Below are 12,916 nucleotides of genomic sequence, written 5' to 3'. Positions count from 1 at the left end.
TACGAAAGCATTTGGAAACTTTTTAGAGGTGCTGCCAGATGGGTTTTGCTTCCAGTCTTTATGCTAAGCTAACCTAGCCATTGATAGATATCCTTTTAAAAAGTGAGCTACCTGTTGTGTATTGACCCCCCAGTATATACAGTATGTATACAACAGAAATTATTATTACAGACGCTTCACTGAGGTGAATTTATTGATTACATTGATTTGATTTGAGGAGGGAAAATGTGTCAGGAGGTCAGAGCACCGTGTGGAGTCTGGTTATTTAGACGTTTGTACACGAGTCAGTGGGTGGTTCTTATCTGACATGTTAACCAGTGTGTGTGTGTGTGTGTGTGTGTGTTTTCAGGGTGTCCACCAGAGCCTGAGGTCGTCTATTCGTCACTGATGTCGACCGTCACAGCTTGTCACCAGTCCACCCACTGACGTCCTGCAGCTGGTTCGCTGCTCACCAACTGGTATTTTGTAGTTTTGAATGCTGTTCAATGAACTGCTGCAGCTAACAGTCTATTAATAAATTATTGATGATTTGTTAATAAACTAATTATTTATCAAGCAAAAACATTAAATGTCTCAGTCTCTCAGATGTGATGCTTTTCTTCATCACGTGTGATTTTAAAATGAATTTTCTCCACATTCTGACCTTTTCACCTGTCAACAAGTTTAGCCAGCTAATGCTAGCCAGCTGATAGCACAGCTGCTCATCTTCAGTGTTAGCTTGTCATTTCATTACCAATATACAGTAAAATGTCATGTATGATCTAATGTTACAAACACTGGTGTCCAGTCATGAGCAGCGAGTCAAAGGAGGATTAGTTGTTATGGAGTCGATATGGAGTTCATTATTTCATGTGGTGGTTCAGTCTTGACCTTTAACATTAGTTTTTATAATAAAGACCCTCTTTGTTTTCACTCAGGAATTCAGGAGTTTTACCTGTTTCAGTATTAAAACGAACCTGTTTTCTGAACCAACTCCAACATATTACGGTGCTTTAATGTCGGTAAAATTATTCATGTCCAACTGAATGTATTCGGTTTGTCTCAGTGATTGTGGTGGCGGCGGAGCAGCTGACGTTAACTCCGCACTGAGGGGGAACTCCTGTACCAGCGACGTGTTGCCACCGGAGTAAATAAGGAGCGCACCGTAAACTGTATAAATAGGCCGCACAGGTGGTTCTGTGGCCGGTACTCCTCGGAGGGAGACGGTCTCCGGCAGAAGTGTTTGGATGATGTCGCCGGTGCTGGAACTGAAGACACAGACACAGACACAGACACAGACACAGACACAGACACAGACACAGGTGAGTAAACTGAAGTTTGGTGTGTGTTGTTAATGTAATGTGTAAAGTTGTGTGACGCTCAGAGCGCGACGGTCTGCTGTTACCATGGAGACGATCTGAGGAAGCTAACGCTAGTAGCTACGGGAGGAGTTAGCATGCTAGCGGTTAGCTGGCTAGCTAGTTGAGAAAACTCCGTCCGAAAGAAAAAAAAAAAAACCGATGTTTTCCCGAATGAACCGGCGGCGAAAAACAACATGTCATGACAACACGTTAAAGAGGCGATAACATTAGGTCTGTTACATGTTCTGTTTGTTATTTAATCACTTTTTAAAACTCCTGGTCAAATCGTTCAGAGCGGCGTCCTGTCAGTTACTGTCCGTGCTAACGCGTCCGCTCGAGAGGATGTAACTGAAAACGTAAAATTTAAGTTTTGTACAATTAAATGTTATATCTGTGTCAAGGTAATGGACATATACGTTCAGCTGTAGTTAAGTGTGTTTTGTCAGTGACGAGCAGCAGTTTTCTGCATGTGTATGAATGTGTGTCAGTGCAGCATCAGGGGTTTAACGGTACTGAACATAGCGCCGTAACGGCAGCCATGTTTTTCTTTAACATCAAGGAATTCACAACATTTTTCAACTTGGTTGTAAAATTCAGAAACATATGAAAGGTTTTATTCATTGTTTATTTACTTACATTAAGACCTTTTTGAATGACTTATTTTTTTTTATTTAGTGATGAAGCTGGCGACGGGATGAAGCTCCATCATCTGCTGCTCAACACAAATAAAGGTATATCTAGTTCTGTGTGTGCTGTATTTAATCGATGCTATTGCTTCATCTTTAACAGTTAAGACATGTAATGTGTAAAGTTTGTGTTGTAACATGTTTAAGTGATAATTTGGGATGTTTGATGGGGGCTGTGTGAGATAGTCGGGGTTACCTGCAGTATATTCAGGTTGGAGGAGCACAGGTAGAGCAGCAGAGTGATGAGGTGCTGTGGGCGGGGCCAGCAGAAAACACCTATTTTAGACACTTTTTTAAAAAGACGCTGAAACAATCCAATATCTGTTGAAATGAAGCTTCATGAATTATATTTTCAGTGGTTTGTCTTCCTCTTTGACTACATTTTTCTCAACCACCAAACTGTTGTATTCATACGCACAAGCGCACTGTATTACACCCCAGCTGCACTTCAGCTCAGTGAATATGGAAGCGCTAAACTTAACTTCTTTATGAAGATAAAGATGAAAACACTGTACATGAAGCTACAGATATTGGATTGTTTCAGTGGGCATCTTTTCAAAGTGTCTGAAACAGCATCTCATCACTGCCAGTGTACCGCTCCTCCTCCTCCTCCTCCTGCTGCTCCTCTAATCTGAATCTACTGCAGGAAACACACTGAAACAATGAAACTGTAAACTTATTGAAATAAGGAAGCAAACGTTACGATGAGCAGGTCTATCTACAGTACGACACCTGGCTGTGGTTCACAATAAGGAACTGTGACTTTCATCATTTAATGACATATAATGGAAAAACTCATTCTAATAATGCTGCACTACAAAAACACTGTCTGTCTTTCTACAAATGTAAGTTTGTTGTTGTTGTTGTTTTACATGAAATAAACATCTTGGTTATTAATAATGTACAGTTTGTTATTACCTAGAATATGGGGCTGTCATTTTGCTGTTGTACTTTTTACTTATTTAAATGGAGATGACTGAAGCTTCCTGCCTCAGCTGATCCACTCTGACGCTCCTGGAGATGTTAGTTAGTCCCTCAGTATGTGATACTGAACATTATAGGAAGCGATCAGGTGAAGAGGAAGGTGAGGATGAAGCTGTGGGACCGACTCAGTGTGGGCTGGACTCTGAGCTGACTGTATTCAGTCGGCCAGCAGGCGGCAGCACAGGAGCATCACTTTGTGCTACAGCACGTGATGGTTGGATGGTTTCAGCTTGCAGTCTGACCTTTATCCTCACAGCAGGAGAACTGAAGATTGAAATCACAACAGCTCAGATGTCACCGAACACAACAATATCTGCAGCATCTTACAAACACATTCATACAGGACAACAGAGTGAAGATTAAACCAGTCCACAAGGTCAAGGAAACAAAACAGCCGCCATGAAACGTAGTTACAAAAGAAATGAAGGCGTGTTAACACTTGCAATGTGGTTGGATCAGTCAGTGGCAGTTTCATGATGACTGGATCAGGGATCTTTGATCGGTTGGATTGCTGTGGCATGTTTATTCTTGCTGGTATTTACACGGCCATGTGATCATCAGACTGGCTCCAACATGTTATTTCATCAAATTAAAAATCTGTTTCACATTCAATCGCCTAAAGAAAACCATGACCGGGCTCACCCTGCAGTTTAGCTGCTGAACACCGTGTGTCTACACCTGCTTTGTTAGAGGACAACATGTTCTGACACACACTTTAAAACAGACTGAGCTGATGAACTTGTTATAAATATATTAAATACATGTGAAGAGTGAACGAGCTGTAGGCCTCAGTGTGAGTGTGGAGCAGACGGCTTGATGCTCTTAGTGTTTCTGTGATGCAGCAGTTCTGACTCTGCAGAGTGAAGTCACTGTACAACTGATTCATCCACTCAGCCATAGTCCTGCAGTTTAACATGGTTCCAGAAGAAGGTGTGAAGCTGTTTGTAGCTGTAGCTAAGAAGCGCCACACTGCTGCAGAACAAACTCACAACACGTCTCTCACTATAGTGAAGTGGAGCTTGTGTAAACATTAGTTTGGAATATGACTGTAACTGCAGGACAGTGTTTTACTTTTAGTCTCGAGGCTCCGGCTTTTAATTGATTAGTGACGATGTTGAAGTGACACATGAACACGGTTCTGATGGTTTTATTTTGCACAGGCGAGTTAGTGTTGTGAGAAATGCATGAACTGATCTGAGAGCTGCATTATGGGAGGTGAGAATGACGTTAGTGGTAGAGAAACTTTTAATTTGAAGGAACAGCGAGGGGAGTTATTGATGATGGATCATTTGTACTTAGAGCTGATAAATGACTGACATGATATTAGAGAGTACGTGATCTCAGTCTGTCTGTCTGTCTCTCTGTCTGTGGTCTGTCTGCTCAGTCAAGATGACGGCTGCTGCTCAAGTCTGTGGTTTCCTGTAAAATGAAACTTCTGCTTTTCATTTTATTGTCAGCTTTTAAAAATCTGCTTCACACTGCAGTAAAAGCCCCAGATCCCCCGAAGCTCAGTTCAGTTTTGTTTTCTGTCAGTCGGGTGGAGTTCGTATTTCAGTGAAACGCTTGTCTTTCGTTTCTCAGGAACTCGGCACAAAGCCACATCCCTGTGGTAATAACTGGCGCCAGCACAGTAAACAGCTCTCAGGGAGGGGGAGGGGGGGGGGCGGGGCAGATGGCAGATATTCAAACAGCCCTGATAAATGGCAGATTAAATACTTGCACGGCATGTTTTGAATACAAACATTCTTATCCAGTTGGAGGACACAAAGATGTCTGTGAGGAGGAGGCGGGTTTTATGCAGCTGCTCGCACATCTGTCTGACCGATGTGCGAGCAGCTGCTTCTACATTAACTCTGGGGATTCATGTCTGTTGTTCTGCAGTCTGGGAAACTGCTCGACCCAGTTCACTTTACACACTTCATCAGAAACTTCCTTCTGATCACACAGTAACAGACTGACAAACAGGAACCAGGAACTTCTTGTTTTTAGTCAGTCACACCTACAGGAAGAGGAACATGGCGCCTCATCAGGTCACTGAGCAGATCAGCCACTCAGTTAAAAGTTCTGTTGTTCTTTGTTTCAGTCGTTCTGTTAAAACCCTCGGAGCGGCGGGAACTTCTCCCAACCAGCTGCTGGGTTTTTCCTAAAGTCATGTTGATGTTTGAGAGAAGCCGGTGCTGAGGGAGAGAGAGGAACAAAGGCTCATGGTGGTTAGTAATAACACACAGGTCACAGGACAAACTGTTTCCAGCAACATCAACATGTTTGTAGAGAAAACAGGCGGCAAAACAAGCCGTCAGCTGGTTCCTGGCTCAAGTTTCTGTCGAACACCTCGACGGATCGCAGACTTTCACCTGGACTCGAGGATGAACCGGTCACACTTTAGTGGTCACGGGTCAAAGGTCAAGGTCACAGTGACCTGGGAAAACTTTGTAGTGGTTGCAGTTTGACAGAATTTCCCCACAAACGTTAGATATTCTCTGACCTGGTGTGAGAGGAGGAAGGATGTTCTCATCATCATCCTCCTCTTGTTTTACATTTAGGGAATTCGTCACAATGGAAGACTTTGTGTGAGGCGATGAGTCGGAGGACGGAAATGTGACACTCTGTACTTTCCACATGATGAAGAGCTTCTGTCCCACGACAGACGCTGATGATTCAGATCTGAGACTCTGACTAAAACAGCAGCGACGTAACGAGGTTAAACTCTCTGCTCTGTTTAAACCTGTTCCTGACTCAGACTCAGTCAGTGGGGGAGGGGGGGCCACAGAGAGCTGCTCAAACCACAACTCCTCCGCCCTGTTCCGCCATTTTGTGTGTCTCTTGTTACAAGGACAGGAACATATAATTTCCCTCTCTCAGCTGCAGTCAGTGAAGGCAGCGTCTCTCTCAGATTCAGACTGTAATCTTAGTTACTTGTTCTTCATGTTTCACACCTGAACTGACTGATACAGAAACTGAGACTTCAGACTGTGGACTGTTAAACTGCAGCGCTCACAGTCTCTGAAGGTTAATGAGCAACAGCTCGGCTCTTTGTTCAAACCACTTCCTCGTTCAGACGGAGGTGGGGGAGGAGCAGCCTGTAAATGTTCCATCTACTGCGTCTCTTATCACCGGCTCTTTGTGTCGTGTTTCCCTGACGAACATGTTCCCTGAAGGTCACAACATGTTTGTCAGGTTTAATGTGCAGCAGGGGGCGGGACTGTTGAGCTATAATTAAACGTGTCTGTGCAGCAGCTCAGGTGTGGTCGGTCTCTGTGGGATTCAGGTGTGAGATCCTGTTTCTGCTGCTCGACACCTTTTACATTCACATCATAAATAAAGCAACATGAATCCAGCAAGTAAAAGAAAATACTTTTTATTTAGTAAAAGATGAAAGGTCTTCAGAGCTCAGACAGATGGATTATTATATCACATCAGACTGATGAAACAGATTTAAAGATTCTGAGTTACTGAATATAAATATTTTAATATACATTAGCTGCTTCATCATTTTTCTTTCTTTCCACAGAGAAACTTTTAGCTTTTGTTCTTTATTATTTGTGTATTAACATTTACATCTTCTGTACATCAGTTTATGTGTTTCTAATGGTTCAGTTCAGTTAGATACTAACCATCTACTGTGTAGATAGGTTTAATTTAAACTCTTTAATAACATTTAAAAACATCACATTTTAGTTTTTACTTTTACTTTTCTGTTACTTTGAGTATTTTATTATTTGACAGTAGATTTGACTTTTTGAATTCCTTTTCCTTTACAAACTTCCTGTTGAACAGCTGGAACATGTTTAACTCTTCAGTTTATATGATAGAAAAGCTTCCACCAGCGACACAGGAAAAACCTGTTGACCAGCGGCTTGAGAGAAGCTCAGAACGTTTTTAAACCACAGCTGAAAATCTATTGTTGTCACTATTATTATTGATAAACCAAAGTCCACTCCCTAAAATATAATCATTCCATTTGTATGAATAAATCAGTAGGTGGAGGAAGGTGATGCAGTACATGTGCTACAGGTGATGAAGACGAGCAGCAGCAGCTCAGTGAAGGAGATGTTGTTGTTGTTGTTGTTGTTGTTGTTGTTGACAATTACAGAACATTCACCTGATGATACTTGAGTCTAACTCAGTGATTCTTCCTGGTATTGTTATTGTTATTCATCATAATCGGGGAAAGTTTCTCTGAAGTTTTCACATAAGGGCAAATGGAAGAACAACTTTGAATATTAAATGATGACGAACATGATTCAAGAGTTCAGGTTTAAAGTCTTCTTCCTCTGAGTCCGGTCCACTAAGACATCTGTCTTTGTCCAGTCACCGCACTGCCTGTCTCTATGGTGTCAAAGGTTTTGAATCGCTCTTTGTCTGGCTCATCACCTGGGACCAGTTGCCATGGGAGACCCTACCAGGACCTGAACGGTCCAGACAACACAGCTCCCAGGATCCTCTAAACTCACAAACCCCTCCACCACGATAAGGTGGCGATTTCCGGAGGGGGAGGCAGGACTGGTGCAGACTGGTGGGCCGGACGAACACTTCTCTTGTTTGGGCCGGTTTCCAGCTGAATGTTAGAACTGTACTGAGAGACGTCTTGACCTCTGGTGTTTTACTGACAGAGGACAGTTTGACAGGAGACACTGGTCTGTCTGCTGCTGAGACAGAGGGACGGTGAAGACCTATAAATGGCAGTGAAATATACATGAAGGACATCTTCCACTTCCTGTTTACAGTTCACGCCAGCTGTTGGTCAGCTGCTGCATCAGCAGGAGGTTTGTATGAACTCTGCTCTGTGAGTCTGCGTTTTCTAGAGATCATGGAACCAACAACAACAACAACAAGCAGAGCAGCAGCTGAGAGACCGATTCCCAGTGCAACACGTCCTCTACTGTTTCCCTCCTCGTCTCCTCCCTCCTCGTCTCCTCTCTCCTCTGTGATACCTGCAGAGAGAAACAGGTGTGAGGTATCAGCTATCAGGTATGTGATGAGTGAAGAATTCTTCACACTGCTGTCAGACATTATCTACTGACTCACCTGGCTGATGAACGTCCAGGTGGATGATGCTGATGGTCTCAATCCTCGAAGTGTCTCTCTTCCTGCGGTTTCTTCCTCCTTGAATGACTCGACACTTGTAATTTCCTGTATCCTCTTCTTTCACATTCTTCAGAATCAGAGACACGTCCCCGTCCTTCATCTGTCTGTCCTGCAGCTCCACCCGGTTCTGAAAAGACAGATGCTGGTAGGAAGTAACACACCTGCCGCCCCGGTACAGAAACACATGTTCTGGCTCCAGCCCAGGTCTGCTCCACTCTACAACTATGATGTTTGTGTCTTTGGGAGCTCGACATGACAGAGAGACAGTCTGTCCAGGTGCAGCTGTTATGTTGTCTGTCTGATCTGAAGAAAAGAAAACACAGAGCACAGAGGTCAGAGGTCAACTCCTCACCAATCAGAGGAGGAGCATCAAAGAGGAGCCATACAAACATGTTACTCATAATGTTCGGTTCAGACTGTGATGTTGCTGTAGCTCATCTCTCCCTGTAAACTGCTTGTTGCCGATCACACCCACAGATCTAAATATTTAATTACCAATAGAAAAGTTTTTCTTTAGACTTGTCTGTTGCCCTGGTGCATGCTGGGAGGCTGTTTTCTGTCCACGCCCAAACCCCCACACGCTACACCAGGAAACCAAGTGTGAGCTGTGACTGGTCTTAATGCGTTCGTGTGGAGAGATTCAGTTGCCAACAACATTCACTCTGCAGCTTCAGTTCAGCTGCTGGAGCTTGAACACACTGGGAGAGGAGGCATTAATCAAATCCTCCAAATACATTTAGGTTTTATACACACACACCGACACATGGACATAGGTCAGTTTTGTCAGGCTGTGGTAACTAAATGTTGGAGAATGAAAAACGAAGCTATTTATCATTCGCTCAAATTGATGATAAAGTATTAACAATATAACCCGTAGCTTTAACCAAACACCTGTCGGCAAACAGGAGTCTGCACTGTAAGCTGTGAGTAGAGCGGAGCTCACCTGTAGCAGCTGACACCTGCACACAGAGGAACAGGAGAGTCCAGCTGAGACAAACAGGCGACACAGCACACGTCATCGCTCTGATCCTCTTAATCCAACAGTCAGATTATTATAAATCCACGGGGATACTTCACCAGGAGATGAAGAGGAGCAGAAACAGAAAAGCTAAGTTTAATCTATAAACCTTAAGATTCGGGTTATAGATTAAAGTTAGCTTTCACAAGAGGCTGTGAAGAGAGCGTGAGCTGGAAAGTCCCTGACTGTCTCTAGAAGACGGAGGGAGGCTTTTATTTGGTGGCTGGGTGGGTGGGTGTGGCTTAACAGCTCAGTGATAAGTTACATATCACCATGGTGACGTCACCAGGGTAAAGTCTGAAACTAAAAGGAACATGCTCTGTGTGTCAGATCATTAATGATGATGGTTTAAAAACAGCCGTCACACAAAGGGCCTGAACATGATGTGATTACATGTATATTACATTATGAGGATGGGTTTTATGTATGTAGCTGTAGTTACAGTGGGACTCGGAGCGTCGGAGAGGAAGACGCCTCACTGCAGAGCAGAGGAGGGCGTGCATGTTCCCTGCAGCTCTTCTTGTAAATCATGTGACCTGCTGATCAACAGCAGGGAAATGAAGCTGCTTCAGTTTTGTTTCTCTTTAACTTCTGCTGCTCAGTGTAGATGTGTATAAGAGACAGGTGTGTAGGTATCTAGTTGGGCTGAACAATGTGCATGAGAACATGCTATGTGCCGTGTTCTGGGACTGGGCTCACCTTCCTTATCATACATACTTGGTTATATACTGCACATACGTTTTCTTCACATGAGCTGCTTCCAGTACCTTTAAGTGCTCAGACTTGAGTACTCTACTGGGGCCCTCATCATGGAGCATCAGTGTCACGGCACCATTGTGTCCTGCAAAAAAGGTGGACATGATTTTCTATGCTTAGCTGACACCGAATGTCATGTGGATGTAGCAAAGGTCCGTGCAGAGCGTAGCAGTTACAGCGGATGCTCCACGATGAGTCCTGGACTGACCTGAGTGCGGCTGAACACTCGCACCCTTTTACACACTGGCAATAATCCACAGAGATCACAGTCTGTCCTGTGTTAGCTATCCATTGTTATTAATACAATGAACACATGTAAGTGTAGATGACAAATAAATGAAAATGTCACATGTTTAAATGATCATGTTCAAATGTTGCAGCATTTAATATTCCCTACCAGACATCTCCCTCTGCTGGTCATACTGTGTAACTCCACCCTGACATGAATGTTGCTGTTAACACGGGGTGATGAGCAGTTTATGTAGTAATCTATTTGTAACCAGCCGTGACAGCAGGGATGGTTTAGTTTTCACCTGGTCACTGTGTGTTACAATAACTACTGAGTACTGTGTCGCCAATGACAGCTTAGAGTATCCATGTGTACTCAGCAGTTACTAGTACATTAGCAGATGAGTACTGGACAAAACTTCATTGTCCATTAGATTTGCATAAAATGGAAATTTGTCCCAGACGACCCAGCAACTCAGTCAAACCATAAATATATAAGTACAAAAATACTCAAAATACACAATAAACCTGGATCAGGCCTTGAGCCCCGCCCACCACCTGCTGGCTCCAGGTGGACAGGTGAAAGAGCAGAGAGCATCAAGATGGTGAGAGGAGGAAACATCAGAGAGACTCAGTCAGACCCAGACTCAGAGTCTGAGACCAGAACCAGAGACTAGCAGACGGGTCAGAACCGTTAGCACCTCTTCAGAACGGTTAGCACAATTAGCATATTTAATTTGTTTATGTTGCTTGTTAGCTTGTAACTTGCAGTGGCTAACACAGTGTTAGTGGTTTTGCTAATGCTAACACTCTCTCTCTCTGGAGTGACAGATTTATTTAGCCCCGCCCCCCGTCCCTACCAGCTGACAGGATTGGTTCCTCAGGTTTGTGAGGTATGAAACCCTGGCTGTCTGAGTGTGTGTTTATGAGAGTCATTGGTTCACTGCAGCTCAAGGTGGAATCAAAAACACCAAATATACATGTAAATAATGTTAAAAACTATATTTAACTGTTGAGTCCTGCACCATCCCTGAGTTTATGCTTCTATAGACCAAGACTGGTTTTGATTTTTTTTCTTTACTGATTTTTCTTTGTAAAAAAATGTAAAGATCCTCAGTTGAGACAGAGGCACCACTGTGTTTGTCGTCATATTTATTGGAGAGTTTTGTGTCTTTAAGGTAAAAACAGTTGTAGTTGTAAACCACTGTCCTTACTGCAACAGCCGAGAAAACCACAGCCAGAGGAAGAGGGCGGGCTCTACGTGATGTCACCTACACAACATGTAGAAGCTGATCACAGCCCTCTGAGCAGGACGATGGAGCGCTCGTCTCTACACTGTCTGATCTGTAAGTACAAAAGCTGTGTTTTCTAGAATAAGTGATGAACACACATTAACAGCTGATTGGAGATTACACGACTACAACACTCTGTAAGAGACGGAGGACAGAATCCGACAGCGTCACTGTGACCATCTTACATTCTCCTGAATGATCAACATCTGTTTTCACATCTGGACTCAGTGTTTTAGGTGGAAATGTTTTGTGTGAAACTCAAACTGAGTGTCTTGTCTCTGCAGCTCTGATGTCACTGCTGTGCTGCACAACAGATGCAGGTCAGTCGACTTCCTCCACACGCTTTAACTGGTGTTATTGATTATCCATCAGAACTGATGCTTTCAGCAGGGAGGACGATGATGTTCAGAGAGATTTCACTTTAGACTGCTGAGAACTCAGAACATCTCCACAGTTTGAGACGCTGAACTCTTTTGACCAGCTGTTTACAACAACAATCACAGAGGGTGTTTAGGTTCAGCTTTTGTGTTGTGGACTGTTTCATTGCTGTACTTTGGTGACTTCATTCATTTTGACAATAAAATGTTATTTCACTCTCACAGCTGGTCTGACGGTGAGTCCCAGCAGCTCCCAGTTCTTTAAAAGAGCCTCTGTCTCTCTGAGCTGTGAGGAGGACGACAGCTCTGCTGGATGGAGGCTGAGGAGGAACACCACCAGAGAAACCAGGACTCAGTGTGGAGCTGGCTGGGGAAGATCAGCTGGTTCTTCCTGTAACATCAGCTACATCGTCCCACAGGACAGTGGAGTTTACTGGTGTGAGTCTGGAGAGGGAGCAACCAGTAACAGCATCAGCATCACTGTCACTGGTAAGATCAGACTGTGGAGTCAGTGTTGATGAAGCTGTGTGTAAATGGATGAAATGCTGTAGTTTGTCTGTGTGTTGAGGTGGAGCAGTGATCCTGCAGAGTCCTGTCCTCCCTGTGATGGAGGGACATGATGTCACTCTGCACTGTAAAACAAAGACCCCTCCCTCCAACCTCCCAGCTGCTTTCTATAAAGATGGCTCCCTCATCACAGAGACTACAGGTCACATGACCATCCACCATGTTGACAAGTCTGATGAAGGCCTCTACAGCTGTGACATCAGAGGTCATGGAGAGTCTCCACGCAGCTGGATCACTGTCACAGGTCAGGAGGTCAAAGGTCAGGAGGTCAAAGTGTTTCAGACCAAAAACAGAACAGATCTTTCTCAACAGTGAAATGACTGAATGTTTTATTCTTTGTTCATTTAAGTGTTTTTAATTATTAATTCTGCTGGTTTCAGAGCAACCGACCACCACATCCACCCCTCCTCCTTCATCCTCCACCTCTCCTCCTCCTCTACCTGTGTGGCTATCTGCTGCATCTGTCAGTGTTGTGGTGTTACTGGTGTTACTGGTGTTACTGGTGTTACTGGTGAGACGACGTGTTCAGAGGAAACCTCCAGGTGAGTCACAGACTCAGAGTTTCAACACGTGATGAGCA

The 12,916-nt window shown here is 43.9% G+C and overlaps 2 protein-coding genes and 1 long non-coding RNA gene across 3 annotated transcripts; 2 read left to right on the top strand and 1 right to left on the bottom strand.

Annotated features, from left to right (window-relative positions):
• The first annotated feature begins 352 nt into the window (after positions 1 to 352).
• Positions 353 to 2,920, top strand: LOC147818671 (uncharacterized). Its single transcript, XR_015437753.1, has 3 exons — positions 353 to 458; positions 1,046 to 1,301; positions 2,016 to 2,920. It is a non-coding gene; the product is annotated as an uncharacterized LOC147818671 (long non-coding RNA).
• A 3,432-nt stretch (positions 2,921 to 6,352) lies between these two features.
• Positions 6,353 to 9,318, bottom strand: LOC111661074 (butyrophilin subfamily 2 member A1-like). Its single transcript, XM_023414539.2, has 3 exons — positions 9,042 to 9,318; positions 8,039 to 8,401; positions 6,353 to 7,944 (listed from the first exon to the last, which is right to left on the bottom strand). Exons 1-3 carry the CDS (start codon positions 9,115 to 9,117, stop codon positions 7,739 to 7,741), a joined length of 645 nt encoding a protein of 214 aa, XP_023270307.1. The 5' UTR covers positions 9,118 to 9,318; the 3' UTR covers positions 6,353 to 7,738.
• Positions 9,319 to 11,378: 2,060 nt separating this feature from the next.
• Positions 11,379 to 12,666, top strand: LOC111661053 (protein turtle-like). Its single transcript, XM_087176117.1, has 4 exons — positions 11,379 to 11,446; positions 11,677 to 11,712; positions 11,995 to 12,258; positions 12,338 to 12,666. The coding sequence occupies exons 1-4, from the start codon at positions 11,416 to 11,418 to the stop codon at positions 12,649 to 12,651; spliced, it is 645 nt and encodes a 214-aa protein (XP_087032243.1). The 5' UTR covers positions 11,379 to 11,415; the 3' UTR covers positions 12,652 to 12,666.
• Positions 12,667 to 12,916: the final 250 nt, after the last annotated feature.

Source organism: Seriola lalandi, unplaced genomic scaffold, assembly GCF_002814215.2.
Source record: "Seriola lalandi dorsalis isolate HSWRI2012SDOR001 ecotype SW California unplaced genomic scaffold, Sedor1 jcf7180002054532, whole genome shotgun sequence".
Lineage (NCBI taxonomy): Eukaryota > Metazoa > Chordata > Actinopteri > Carangiformes > Carangidae > Seriola > Seriola lalandi.
The sequence above is the reverse complement of the archived record's forward strand: the minus strand, read 5'-3'. Positions and strand labels throughout refer to the sequence as shown.

Bases quoted from the DNA above. Each gene is read 5' to 3' on its own strand.
- LOC111661074 (XM_023414539.2), bottom strand. From the start codon at position 9,117: ATGACGTGTGCTGTGTCGCCTGTTTGTCTCAGCTGGACTCTCCTGTTC. The intron at 8,402-9,041 runs GTGAGCTCCGCT...TCTTTTCTTCAG, and splicing joins GCAGGTGTCAGCTGCTACAG to ATCAGACAGACAACATAACA. The intron at 7,945-8,038 runs GTGAGTCAGTAG...TTCTCTCTGCAG, and splicing joins CCTGGACGTTCATCAGCCAG to GTATCACAGAGGAGAGAGGA.
- LOC111661053 (XM_087176117.1), top strand. From the start codon at position 11,416: ATGGAGCGCTCGTCTCTACACTGTCTGATCT. The intron at 11,447-11,676 runs GTAAGTACAAAA...TTGTCTCTGCAG, and splicing joins GTCTCTACACTGTCTGATCT to CTCTGATGTCACTGCTGTGC. The intron at 11,713-11,994 runs GTCAGTCGACTT...TCACTCTCACAG, and splicing joins GTGCTGCACAACAGATGCAG to CTGGTCTGACGGTGAGTCCC.